Below are 13,688 nucleotides of genomic sequence, written 5' to 3'. Positions count from 1 at the left end.
GGAGGACTGAGGTGACTTCAGAACACTGCTGCCTCTGTGAACATTTAGTAAGGCAAAGAATCGATGCCAAAAAAAAGAGTCGACCCTCGAGAGACCCTTGGAATCGATTCCACATGATGACAATAGTCAAAATTGTGCACTGACGAGTTCAAGTGAAAAAATTTATCTGAAGTCGGCAAAAATGTTAACGAAAGAGTTTCCTTAATTAATTATTACTGCATGGTTTATTTTACAATTTATAAAACAAAATTCATTCCTATCCAGTTTTTCGCATAAAAAGTTAAACATTGCCACCTAGTGGTCTATTTTGTGCATTACACTGAAATAGAAACCGGAAGTCATGAACCGCTTGAGGGCGCTCTAACGCGGAAGTGAGTGCGGAAGGATTACTAGCTTCCTGAAAGTAGCAGGGGTTCTGGCTACTCTTTCTGTAACATAATAAGTTTACAAGACGTTTAATCATGTCGAAAAACACGGTATCGGACCGCTTCAGAAAGGTTGACGTCGACGAATATGACGAGAACCAGTTTGTGGACGAAGAAGAAAAAGGCGGAGAGAATCAACTGGGTCCAGACGAGGCCGAGGTCGAGTCCCTCATCAGACAATATCCTTTCTGTTTTAACCTTTTATCTAATATTCACACCTGCATTTTGGTTCCTTTTTAGAGCTATACGATGTTTTAAGTTCGTATTTATGTCTCGCTGGTTATTGAAAAGCTTCAGCGTTGACGGCGAGCTAATTTAATGGGTGTGGTTAGCTCTCATTCATTCTTTACGCCGGCTGTATCCTAAACAGCACCTTAGTCCATAGACTAGTGCAATACTTAGGTGACGTCACAAGGGAGTTCTACCGCTTGGGCTGTGCACTACGTAGTATAAAAGGATTGTATTTAGGACGCGGCCTCAATCTGTATTTCGGGTAAGAGGAGAAAAATAGGAAAACATTTAATTTTTGCAATTAATATATCTTTAAATTGTTAAATCACGAAGGGATAGACATAAACATTGAAGTTTATGTTACAGTGAAGTTTATTTCTAAATTGAGAATGGAAAACAAGTGATACAGATAAGGTTATTTGATGCTATTTCTGGTCCTCAGTATAAATGTAATTGTGATGTTTGTGATGTTGGAGTCGGTTCTTCCTTAGCACACTGCACAGGGAACACGATGGGGGCGCTGCAGGCCGTACTAAAGAACCCACCAATCAACACCAAGAACCAGAACGTCAAGGTGAGCTCCATCAAACCCCAGAACCTGTAAAGTCATTTAACAGGAAAGACAGAATTTTATTCCCTTACAAATGAATATTACTATTTAAATAGGAGACATTTTCATCACAGTGATTTATTTAAAGTCAAAAATCCGATCGGGTCTCTTGTGCATTTACATTTACGGCATTTTGCAGACACCTTTATCCAGAATGACTTCCAACTTTATTTTATTTTATACACCTGAGCAATTGAGGGTTAAGGGCCTTGCTCAGGGGCCCAACAGTTGACCTTCTGAACTCAGTTGAACTCATGACCTTCCCATCAGTAGTCCAACACCTTAACCACTAGACTACCACTTCCCTTATGTCTTGATGTAGCAAAAGGGCTCTGGCTTATAATTATGTATCCTTTTCTTATATAAAATGGTATGACACTCATCAGGGTCCCTTTTTTCATAATATAATACAAAATGGAACATTTATGATTTGGGATTTTGCCTAAAGGAAGGGTTTCTTACCTCCAAGACTCGCTAGAGTCGCTCTGGATATGGGCGTCTGTCAAACGCTGTAAATGTACATGAAGACCCTGTTTTTCAGCCACAATACAAAATGTAATCTCAGTGGAAAAATCCCCCGAAAGAACACATCATTATGGGTAAATAAATGAAAATGAATCCTGCCGTAAAGTCTATCATGATGTCGATTCGTAATTTGTTTTTCAAAGTGATTTTATTATTCTCACACCCTCTATGGTTTATGTAAAATAAACACACACTGTAGATCTTCTGCAATATGTCCACTATGTCTCTGAAGTTATTAGTTCATAAATATTTAAATTCAGTTAAAATTCTAAACCTAATGTCTAGATATAAAGATAACCTTCTGGTGTTCAGTACATTAGATGAAGAGATACGGATTGTTATAGGTATGTTTATACCAGATGTTTTCTCTAATGTGTGTGTTTGTTTGTGTGTAGGACCGAGCTGAGGGTCTGGTACTGAAAGTCCTCACTGCCTTTAAGACTAGCGATATCGAGAAAGCGGTACAGTCACTGGATAAGTCTAAAGTGGATCTGCTTATGAAGTACATCTATAAAGGATTTGAACGGCCATCAGAGAACAGCAGTGCAGTGCTGCTTCAGTGGCATGAGAAGGTACAGTGAGTGTGTGTTTGTGTGTGTGTGCGCACGCATGCGTGCGTGCTTGGGGGAGCGTGCATGCGTGGAGGTGGGGTGTGTGTGTGTGTGTGTGTATGCTTATTTAGAATGCTGAAGAAGCTGAGTTTGCTAAATTACAATGAAATACATTTGAGTGCAAAAGTTTGTACCCCATTCCTTCTAGATGAATATAGAATACTCTTGTACATTATGTTATTAACTAATTAAATATGTGGTCTGAACCAGTCTTTGTGCTTATACCTCAGTAAAATTAGACCTGATGAATAAAAGAACACAACAGGATGGACGAGGTGTCTTAAAGAGCTGATGTGCATTATTTAAAGAACCTTGAATAAAACAGAAACCGACTTGTCCTGACAATATTTTATGTTAATTTAAACCACGTTAAAAGGATTAGATGCTGTTTATGGAAAGACCGAGAGATGCCTCGTTAATACAGCGAGTGTGAATCTAAATGTCTTGTGTGTATGTGTATGTAGGCACTTTCTGTAGGTGGTGTGGGCTCCATTGTGCGAGTGCTCACAGCTAGAAAAACCGTGTAACACACTCCAGCAAGATGCCTTGGCAGCGCTGGCACAGGGATTGGCTGGCACAACCTCAGCGCCAGGCTCATCGTTACACTGTGGAGGACGTCAGCCTCTCTCTCTCTCTCTCTCTCTCTCTCCCTCTCGCTCTCCTTTCTTGTTCTTTTTTCTGTGATTTTCTACTCTCATTACATTGCTCCTGTTCTGGGTTTTGTCCAGAGACGACAAAGCACAACAGCTCAGATCTGTATATCACCTGAGCAGCAGCATTCCTAAGTGGATTTGCAGATCTGATCTCTGTTCTTCACATGTTTACAAAAGCAGATGTTCCTTTAACTCCATCTGCTCCACCTCTTACACCCCAAGAAACTGTTAAAATAGCTTCAAATGAATTAAGATGTATGTAATTCTGGTATATTATTATTATTATTATTATTATTATTATATATACTGGAACGTACGAGTGTTCCAGATATGGCCGTAGACTGTTGTCCTGTATGTTTTGTTATGTAAGCTGAAATGTCATACAGTCTCTCACCAAACAGTTACCTAATGCTCATCAGCTCATATAAGGGCATGGATAGCATACATGCGTGCTTAGGAAATCTGCAGGGCCTGAATACAGTGTTTTGGCACTTTTGTGTGTCACAAACTGACTTACAAACTATGCCTTTATCTTGCAAGCATCTGACTAATGTTAAAGGATTATCCAAAATAAAGACTGTGTTTGGTTAAAACTAGTGGTAGGACGGTATAGTGTTTAAAAAAAATAGGTACACGGAGCTTCGGGGTACTGATATGCATCACTTATCTAGGTGTAAATATCCTTGTGTGAAAAGTCCTAAAAAGTTTTAAACTGCATTTCTCTACAGTAAAGTACTAAATGCTAGGAGTGGCAACATGCAACAGTGAAAAACTGAACCATCAAACAGCAACTGCAGCTCATTTGTGGTTTATGTGGTGTTAAAATATGGTCTTGTTAACAAGAAACACCCATGCAAACAGCTTTCCAGCTTTAAAGATGTCAGGTGTAACAGCTGAGTTCACAAGATGTGATACAATATTGACGTTTCTCGTCATAGCCGAGCCTGTGGGGTTTCAGATAGCACTTGACACTGTGCTGTGAGAGTTCTTTTTAGGTGTCAGTTCTTACAAATCCAACATCACATCTGTGGAAAAAGGTGATATTCTTGATAGTTTATTCTTGATTCCACAGTCGCTAAACCTTTATATTGTCCGTATATAAAACTTACCGTTTAGCATATTAAATAAACGACTTCCCGTTTTGAAACTTATTAAATGCACGTGATGATCGTATGAACTTCGTACAGTTTTCCTGCAATACCGCTCCAACCATGAGTTATAGCTGAACATTTTCATTTTGGCTTTATTTTATTAGACACCCTGTTCCTCATGGATTTCATTTTATCAACAACAGGACAAGCCAAAGACTGCTTCAGCATCAGCATGTAGATTTGATCAAATAAAATCCATTGAGTATTGTACTGAAACATGTTTATGTATATCTTGATCACGTTTGGGTGTAGAAGCTGTTTTCTGAGAGGCTAAACACAAACATAACGAGCAAGGGTATGTGTGTGTGTGCGTGCTTGCATTCCCTCTATATTGTGTGGATTTGGGGAATTGCTCTTATTGTAGTCTTTATGTAGTCAATCAGTGAAGCCATATGTGATGAACAGACTGACATGGCCATGTGTGAGAGTTTCTAGTGTTTTGCATATCAATCATTTGATCAAGTGCGAATATAACGTAACAGTTTACCAATTGCCTTATGAATCATTCTTTTTATAATGTGTTGTCCATCTGCAAGCAATAAAAATTGTATTAAATGAAATCTGTTTTTTTCTTAAGTGATTATTCTGGTTCGATTTTGCTGCATGTCAAATAAATATAAACAAATAACCAGGAAGTATAAATCTGGAAGTTCTGTCATGGCAACTGGACTTCTTTCTTGTTGGATTCGATTCAATGACTCAGAATCTTCACAGACACAGTTTTCTGGATAGGAGTATAAAGTATTATATACAATATGTATACACATTCTCATATCCAGATCAGCCACCAGTTCAAGGACTGGACTTTGCTTTGTTGATTTAAATCAGTCATATTTGAGGCTTTGTGTACTTTTTTTGATGTTTAAATATCATCAGGTTGTGATTCTCATCAGTAAGCAACGTCTCCAGTATCGTTTTGATCTCTCGCTTCATGAGGTAGTTCTAAGTAGATTTACACTCGGATGGAGAGGGAACTAGTGGATTCAGTCGAGAAGCGTCTCTAAATTCAGACATTAGTTAGCATTGTTAATTGTCTGAATGAAAAGTTGGGCTGAGATGAAAATAAAATGTCAACAGCCATAAATAATGCTTTCATGCTGGATTTGGACCAAATCAGACAGCTGTGAGAAGAAAAGCCAGCCAGCTCTGGACAGACTGCTGGCATGAACGAAGAGCAAGTTTGAAATAAAAGCTCATTAGTCTGATATTGATACTAAATTCTAGAGAAATAAAGATTAATTGATTTATTTCTGGTCATATTTTGCACTTCACACTTTGCATATCAGTCAATCCCTGATACTCAAACATCTGCCCCAGTAACCAAAGCAGCTCCTGAGCATTCGATGTTTATGTAAAGCACAATGCACAAATTTACTGTGCCATGTGTTCATGTGCAGGATCAGATATATTCCCTGCTTCAGAATAGGATGCAAAAGCAGTGTTTAAAGCACAATGTCAGTTCCACACTCCACGGTTTCACTTTCATGCCGTTTCTGTTGCTCTGATAGAATAACCTCTGCTGTATGTGCAGCTTTTCCAGTCTACACACACAGACACACAAGTTCTGGCTCAGGCCTTGGGCAGCAACTTGCCTGGGGTTGGACCCAGCACATTGTGTTCCTAATAAGCACTCCCAAAATGATTTCTGCTGTTCCAGCTCCACCTCTAACACACACAGCCAAAGTGCAGAGTTCTCATTAAAGTGGCCAGGAAAAACAGCACTGGCTACAAGCAATCAAAAACCTGTCTGCTCCACACTTTTTGTATTTATAAGGTTTCACAGATGTTTCTAGGTCTATCTCTACCTACCATTGAGCGTTATTTGTTTTTTACTCTCAGAATTGAATTACCCCTATTTTTCCCCTCCCTCTTTCCCTATTATTTGCCCTAAACAAACCAAGATCTTAAAGCTCACATTTTTCTCTTCTTCAACCAATAGGTCTGATGGTAAATGACTTGTGTATGAGGTCTGGAACAAAGCGAAAATATATGTTAAAATATTATTCATATGATAATGTGGAATTTTAGGAATCTACATGTAAATGAAATGATTGAATCAAACTTTACTCAAAACTGAGATATGATGCTAAACTGATAGCTTCATGCATCCATTATTTGTGTATAATAAGCAGATTAGATTTAATAAAGCAAACTTTGGACAGCAAACACGTCTTTAATAACTCGCTTATATTGGACTTCAAGGAATAACACATCATAGCACATCATTAGTACAAAAGCTCACTGCAGCTCTTGCATACTGTCTTTTATTTTCCAAACAAATGCGGTATACAGATTTCCCCAAAACATCAACATGAACTTATAGTTATGCAAATGGTGTCCAACTAAAAATACTTCATGCTCTAAAAAGTTTGTCATGAATGGTGTTTCTTTTATGATCTCAAAACTCTGCTCCATGTTGGTGTACAACAATTACAGATGTGTTGCGAGTAAATGGTTTCTTACTGTGATAGGTTTCCAAGATGCCTTATTCTGAAGTGGTCATATGTACAAGGTCAATACAGCCAGATGAAAATATAGAGTAGTATTATAATGTTTTGTGCGTGATGTGGCATGGACACTGCAGGCCAGACTGAGTCGTCATATTAACCTTAACACAGTGGAACAAAAGGCAAATCAGCTTTTGTAAATGCTTATAGAAGAGCGATTGGTCGTTAAAATGCACTTATGATTTCTTAAAGCTTGGGAGACCGCAATGGTTTATACTAAGGTGTAAGGGTATTGCCATCGGCTGCCATGGATGGTTAATTATTTCCCGAAGCTAAGCAATCACTAAGAAATCACACGTTTACATAGTGCTGTGATTGTAATTTTAGATATGAACTTTAGTGAAGGCCTCATCAGACTCCTGTCCGTAACAGAACGCTGCTCATGGGACACTAAACTGATCGTGTCAACTTAAAGGGGAAAAGGAAAAGAGTATCAAATACCAGTATGTCTCCCAAAGTCTCCCCTCCCCAATATCTTTAATCCAATGGGTCTGTTTTCCTACAAAAAGACAGTTAAAAAAAAGCAGCCACAGTTGTTACGGAGCAATGGCTCCACGACTAGAGAAAGATAGAGAGAGAAAGGAGAAGAGAGAACAAAAGAACATCAATCAGTCCATCCTAGAGCTTCATATCCTGCTGGGTTTATTTGTGCTCCTTAGTCGGGGCAAAGTAGAGCTCCATGGGTTTGTTGACCTTCCAGTATTTCTCACTCACCAGCTCCAGGGAGAAGGAGCCATTGAGGACCTGCAACAGAGAGACATATGACACGCTTGTAGTGGATCAGTTGATATAAATATCCTGCATCACTGCAGTGAGACTGCCCCTGCATATGATGATTATTCACTCACTGTGAACTGGTTGTTGGGTGTAGGAATGTAGATGGTGTACTGTTTCTCGCTGGCAGCCTCCACGTTGATAGGACTGGCCTCTCCGTTCTTGCGCAGTTCCTCCAGAGCGAGTCTAACAGCCAGGTATTTTGAGAGGTGATCGACTGTTGCGTTTCCCGAGGTCTTAATGTACCTAATAATATTCAAAAGCAACTTTATTATAGAAGCTCAAACATCAATAGATTTAATGCACAATAAATGCCCAACAGTTTTACACTATACAGCCAAAGGTATGTAGACACTTGAACATCACCTCACACATGTAAATGGTGAACATTTTTCCAGATTTGGTCCACCTATTTAGGGAAGACTTTCTACTAGATTTTGGAGTATAACTGTAGAGATTTTATTTTCATTCAGTCACAAGGTCATTAATGAGGTCAGACACAGATGTTGGGAGAGAAGGCCCTGGATTTCCAATTTATTCCAAAGGCATTTTTAGCCACGTCTTTACAGAGTCATGCCGTAAAAGGTTTGGGCCTTTTAAATCCAATGAAGGGAAAATGTAGTGCTACAGTATACAAGGACATTGTATACAACTGTGTGCTTCCAACTTCCTGGCAGCATCTCTCTGTTTTATCTCAAATGTATACAAAGAGCAGGAATTTGACCTGGCCATAGCATCTATACGACTGCTAGAATGGTTCTTGTCATCATTAAAGATACTGTGGTATTCTTCCATTCTTTAAGAAACGTAAAGTCATGTTGACTGATATGGAAAATAAAAATAAGAGCTGAAATAGAACTGAAACATGTAAACAAGTAATAGCTTGAAATAATACATTTTATCAGTGTTCAGTTACCTGGTTTGGGCAGCGTCCTCCTTCTCCATAAGAGTAGGATGAGGCCTGAAGACGAGCTCGATCTCACTGGCTCCATCCAGAGCTGTGTCCCCTCCTCCGTTCTCTGTGGTGTTGTCCATGTCCAGACCCGAGTCGTCTGAGGTCTTGGTGCGTTTGATGCTTGGTCCTGCCTCCTGGTTACTGTGGACAGAGGCATTACTGCAGTGCGAGCTGTCGCCATTGTCTTCTGCCCCGCTGCCATTCTCGATCTGGTGTTTCTTCCCTCTCTGCAGTCTGGATGGACAGATATTGACAGATCCACCAAAAAAATTAGATGATGTCAGAGAAACACAGACTTTTATTAGAAAATCCACAATTATGCAAAATGAAACTGCTTTTATCTCTATATTGTGTCCAAATCTGTATTTGGATACTGGAACATGACTGTTTTGTGATGAAATAACACGTGTGTCACATTTAATAATAATTTGATATAAGTGCATGCAGGCATCATACAGAACAAAGTCCCAAAACTGATGTTTGCTTGCCAAGCAGTTTCTTATTACTCAGCTGGACTTGATTTGCCTTTTCCCGACACTGCTTGCAAACAAGGCCAGTGGGTGTAATGTGTGAATGTGCGTCACAGTGGAATGGAGGCCTTTGCTTCATTTGCTCTTTCTTTAGACGTTATTTAACATCGCACAGCTTTACACTTTGGGGACAACACTTTGAAAAAGGGTGGGACTAAAAAAAAAAGAAAAGTGAGTACTTCTAAATAAAAAAGCACATATATAAATCACAAAAACAACAAACATGGAGAACTCGGAGCTGAGAAACATTTATATTGGCTGAATTCAGGATTTTGCCCCCTAATCTTTTAGTAGTCCAGGTCTATAACTGCATCACTTAAATCAAACTGCACTAGGATTTGGCTGTGGAACAAAATCACTTGCAGGCTGTTTCAGATCTCTTTTGGTACGAAAACTTGCTGTGCTCATACCTGCGAAAATATACATGTATATGTGAAAGTGCACAAATAGGAGAGGAAATTTCTAAACTTTTACAGTTCAACCAAAACTACCATGTTCCATAATTCATAATTTTAATACACACATATAAACATAAGAGTTTGTAGTGACCTGTTCAGGGCCTGAATCTTGAGGCCTTCCTCGATGCTGTGGCTCAGAGCCTGCTGGTTGTTGTGTTTGCTAATGCGAGCCAGCACTCGTTCCTGGTGTGCCTCGTACTCGTCTCTGCTCGGGTAGATTTTGCTGATCAGGGCATCAAAGTTTGGATCAGGACGGAGTGAGCGCTTTGACACCAGCTTCTTCCTGCATGTCGGACACTCTTTATTCCTGCACAAATGAGGATGACAGGTTACTCGTAATAAGGCTTGCACTAAGTGACACGTAATTGTCGGCTGTTAAGAACATCGGAATCTCTGAAAACTCATTCAGGGCATCCGATACAGAAAATACCACACGATACGATTCCAATAACACTTGCAAATTAGGTCTTTTCAAGAACTACTGTATTTCCCCCCACCCCCTCCCTGACTTACAGGTATTATGTGGTTCAATCCAATCATTTATATGCTTTTTACAGTCATACTATTCTATAAGAACTGCTTCTTTCTGTATCATGCCTGAGTAGAACTTACTTTTCAAATAATTATAAGCACTTACAAAAGTTTAAATTAAGTACAAGACTGCCTACAGCACACCCAATTGTCTTTACTGTAAACACTGCTGCTTCTGTAGCTAAACTTGCTTTAAACGCACTTTGTTTACCCTGACCTATTCCTAGCTGTTGGATATTTCTGTTTGTTTTATTTATGATTTCATAATTGTAGATTATTTAACATGTGAGTTTTACTTTTCTCTTCCAATCTACAGCACTGAGTGAAAGAAACACATATACATTTACATGTGCAGGGGTAGGTGTGGTAGCAGAGACAACTACATAGAGAGCTGTTTATGTTTTAATGTGCTGTGTAGGAAACAGTGCATGACTGACCCGGATCTGAGCGCTGTGATGATGCAGTCTGCGCAGAAGCGGTGCAGGCACTCCTTGGTGGTCATGGTGTTCTTCAGCATGTCCAGACAGATGGGGCACATCAGCTCACTGTGTAGACTCCGAGGGGACACGGCAATCTCCAGACCATCTGTGATGGCCTCCTGATTGAAGGACAGCATCCACCACAGAGATTAACACCAGGAGTCTAAGATAATGACTGAGTAATGGCTACAGTAATAACTACTGTACTGTTAGTTGTATTGCTCATCAGATTATTCCAAATTTGGTAATAATTTGATTTTTTTTTTAGCCTGTACATGAAATCTTCTCTTTGTAGCACCCTAACCAAACATGATTATAGTATTATTAGCACATTAGTTAAGGATCTTTTGTATATACACACGTACAAAATAATTAGCTTATCTTGTTATATAAATGTTATACTCCACAGAAACAGAGACCAAGGTCCTAAGCTTTTTACTGTGGGAAATCCCCAACCTTTATGTGCACTATCTAAAGTAAACTATCTTTTCTAAAAATAGTAAACTATAGTAAACTATCTTTTCTAAAAAAAAGTCAATAATGCTCAATGAAAGAGCAGTACGGGATAAGCCTAGTACTAAGTGTTACATGAGCGTACTACGTTATTAGCCAATATCATATAATGTTTTGCCAACCAGACCACTCACCTGTGGAGTTCTCTGTAACTCATAGAGGCTGAGCTCCCAGGTCTTGCTCAGGGGTTGAACCCCGTTCGTCTGCACCGTCTGAGTCATCGTTGTAGATTAGAATTGTCTATGATAGTGTGAGCAGAAGGAACACTGATTAAAACACTGACTCATGTTTACCTTGGTACGGATTCGTTCTCATATCCCTGGATCACGATCAGCCATAAGAAGCACACCTACATATAATAACTCTCCCAACAATCCTAGGCTGAAACCTATAATGACATTCATTCTCAATACCTGTCAAATCCTTATAGTACCTACAGTGTTTACTACGTAATAGTAAAATTCCAGATTATTTCATGGAACCGTTTCACTTCAATTTTATTTACATGTTAGAGAAATAACTGGCTCAATTAATGTAGTAAAATAATCATGTTAATAACAGTGTAGTCAAACAGGCCAGTGTTTCAACACAATTTACCCCTTATTCCTCATTTAAGTGATTTCCAACACTCTGTCTAATCTCATATAATATCAGATCTGGTTTAATCAGATGTAATAAAGCAGAAAACCATAATGTGCATCACATTACTGAGGGAAACACAGACAAGGGCTACAGCTATTAGCTAAAGGAGCTCAACTCTTTGTGCGCGAAGACGTAGGAAGGTCTAACAACAAACCAGACAAACACGAGCAATAAACGTGTGCATTAGACCATGAACTAATTGCAAACGTGTACAAACGTTACATATTATAGTGTATATATAGTTTTGTCTCGCGCTGTCAGGAAAAATAGCAGCCTAGGAACGACGACGAAGAACCAACTGGCTAATGCAGCTAAGGATGTAGCTTTAATTAGCAACATAAACATGATTCTGTAGGCTAGATTACACCGTTATCGTACAGTAAATAGTCTAACGCGTTGGCTGTTTACAACGGACTCTTTATAACCATTTTAAAACGTGTAAATATATCGTAAGTAGAGCTTGTTTACACACTTACCCTTTTCTGTTGTGGATACTCTTCCCTTCGACACTGCGCGTTCTGAAAATCTCAATATGGCGGATTTTATGACGACCCCGAAAAGGATTGTGGGAAATGTAGGACTGCTAGTGTAGCAATAACGGAACGAGCTAAAAAGTACACGTTCTGATTCGGATTCTCTGTAGATTTCTGTGATTAGACCGTAGTCAATAAAATAGATACACTTATTATTCATTTTCGAAGTAAATAGAAAGATAAGATACATCAGAATTAGAATTAGAATTAAAATCAGGTTTATTGGACAAGTGTGTTGATGTTGACACCATGGCTGCCAACTTTTGAGTTCAGCTTAGAGCGAGATATTGGGGCGTGGCTCTGGTTATGGGGGAGGGGCTTATGGAGGGGCGTGGCTTGGTGTGGAAAAAATACAAACACAAAATCCTTGCATTAGCATAAGTGTATTAAGTATATATTGATTGTCAAAGTATTTGGTATCTGTACAGAATTTCTTGGGAGATTTACATTAAATTTTCACAAACATTTTACAGAAATAGGATTAACATGTGATTAACATGTTCACAGATTAACATGTGCTCTATTGTAAGTGCTGGTGGCTGATTTTGCAGACTTAATCATTGATTCGGATGTCGTTGACTTGACATTCTGTTCTTAGAAAACAATAATTAACATTAACTACTGGGCATGTCCAGATATTTGTCATCTGGAAATGCTTTTGTACTGTTTTTATGATAAAGTTATGTAAAATAACTGCTCAGTGCTGCAAAACAAGCAACTCTGCTAATGCTAACTTAATTCTATATAAACTATATAACAGCATAGGCCTATTAGTTACTAGCCTAAACTGGACTTAAGTAAACTTGGCTGCATATTCACAGATTGGAGTTTCCCGAGTCAATAACCCCTGAGCTAAACGCTCTTTTTTACACAAATAACACCTCTTTTCTATCGTAGTAATGTAGAGAGGCAGCTACAACCCAATTTTCCTCAAAATCTGCGTGCTTTCCTCCTTGGTGGACAAATTACATAAGTCTCTATGTGCAGACGACTGAAAGACAGTTCCAAGGGACCATCTGCAAAGTGCAAAACCCGAAAAGCGAATACTAAAAAACAGTCAATAACTTCACTGTAATACACTGTACTGTCACCAGGTCACACATCACTGATGTGCCACTGTACTGTCACCACTGATACTACAACACTTACCTGGCGGAAATGTCTTTTGTTAATTTTTGTTTAAAAATTGTTTAATTTTTTATGATTTTTCATAATAAGAAAAATCAATAACACGGCTATTATGGAAATTATATTTAGTAACTTCACTGTAATACACTGTACTGTAACCAAACTCAGATCACACATCACTGATGTCCTGATAGTTATACTACAACACTTACTTGGGGGAATTGATTTTTTGTATAATTTTTATGATTTTTCATTAAAAAAAAATCAATAACTTCACTGTAATACACTGTAACTATTAGGACATCAGTGATGTGTGACCTGGTGACAGTACAGTGTATTACAGTGAAGTTATTGACTGTTTTTTGTATTCGCTTTTCGGGTTTTGCACTTTGCAGACGGTCCCTTGGAATCTGTCTCTTAGGTGTTCGCACA

General features: G+C 38.8%; 2 protein-coding genes across 2 annotated transcripts; one reads left to right on the top strand and one right to left on the bottom strand.

The window, feature by feature from the left end:
- Positions 1 to 349: 349 nt before the first annotated feature.
- arpc5a (actin related protein 2/3 complex, subunit 5A) lies at positions 350 to 4,766 on the top strand. Its single transcript, XM_060888624.1, has 4 exons — positions 350 to 605; positions 1,159 to 1,230; positions 2,187 to 2,363; positions 2,867 to 4,766. Exons 1-4 carry the CDS (start codon positions 462 to 464, stop codon positions 2,927 to 2,929), a joined length of 456 nt encoding a protein of 151 aa, XP_060744607.1. The 5' UTR covers positions 350 to 461; the 3' UTR covers positions 2,930 to 4,766.
- Positions 4,767 to 6,454: 1,688 nt separating this feature from the next.
- Positions 6,455 to 12,152, bottom strand: rnf2 (ring finger protein 2). The gene is made up of 7 exons (XM_060888116.1): positions 12,072 to 12,152; positions 11,088 to 11,193; positions 10,399 to 10,559; positions 9,522 to 9,737; positions 8,404 to 8,676; positions 7,562 to 7,733; positions 6,455 to 7,457 (listed from the first exon to the last, which is right to left on the bottom strand). Exons 2-7 carry the CDS (start codon positions 11,172 to 11,174, stop codon positions 7,356 to 7,358), a joined length of 1,011 nt encoding a protein of 336 aa, XP_060744099.1. The 5' UTR covers positions 11,175 to 11,193; positions 12,072 to 12,152; the 3' UTR covers positions 6,455 to 7,355.
- Positions 12,153 to 13,688: the final 1,536 nt, after the last annotated feature.

This window comes from Tachysurus vachellii, chromosome 15 (assembly GCF_030014155.1).
Source record: "Tachysurus vachellii isolate PV-2020 chromosome 15, HZAU_Pvac_v1, whole genome shotgun sequence".
Lineage (NCBI taxonomy): Eukaryota > Metazoa > Chordata > Actinopteri > Siluriformes > Bagridae > Tachysurus > Tachysurus vachellii.
Note: the sequence above shows the minus strand (reverse complement) of the source record. Positions and strands in the feature narration are given on the sequence as shown.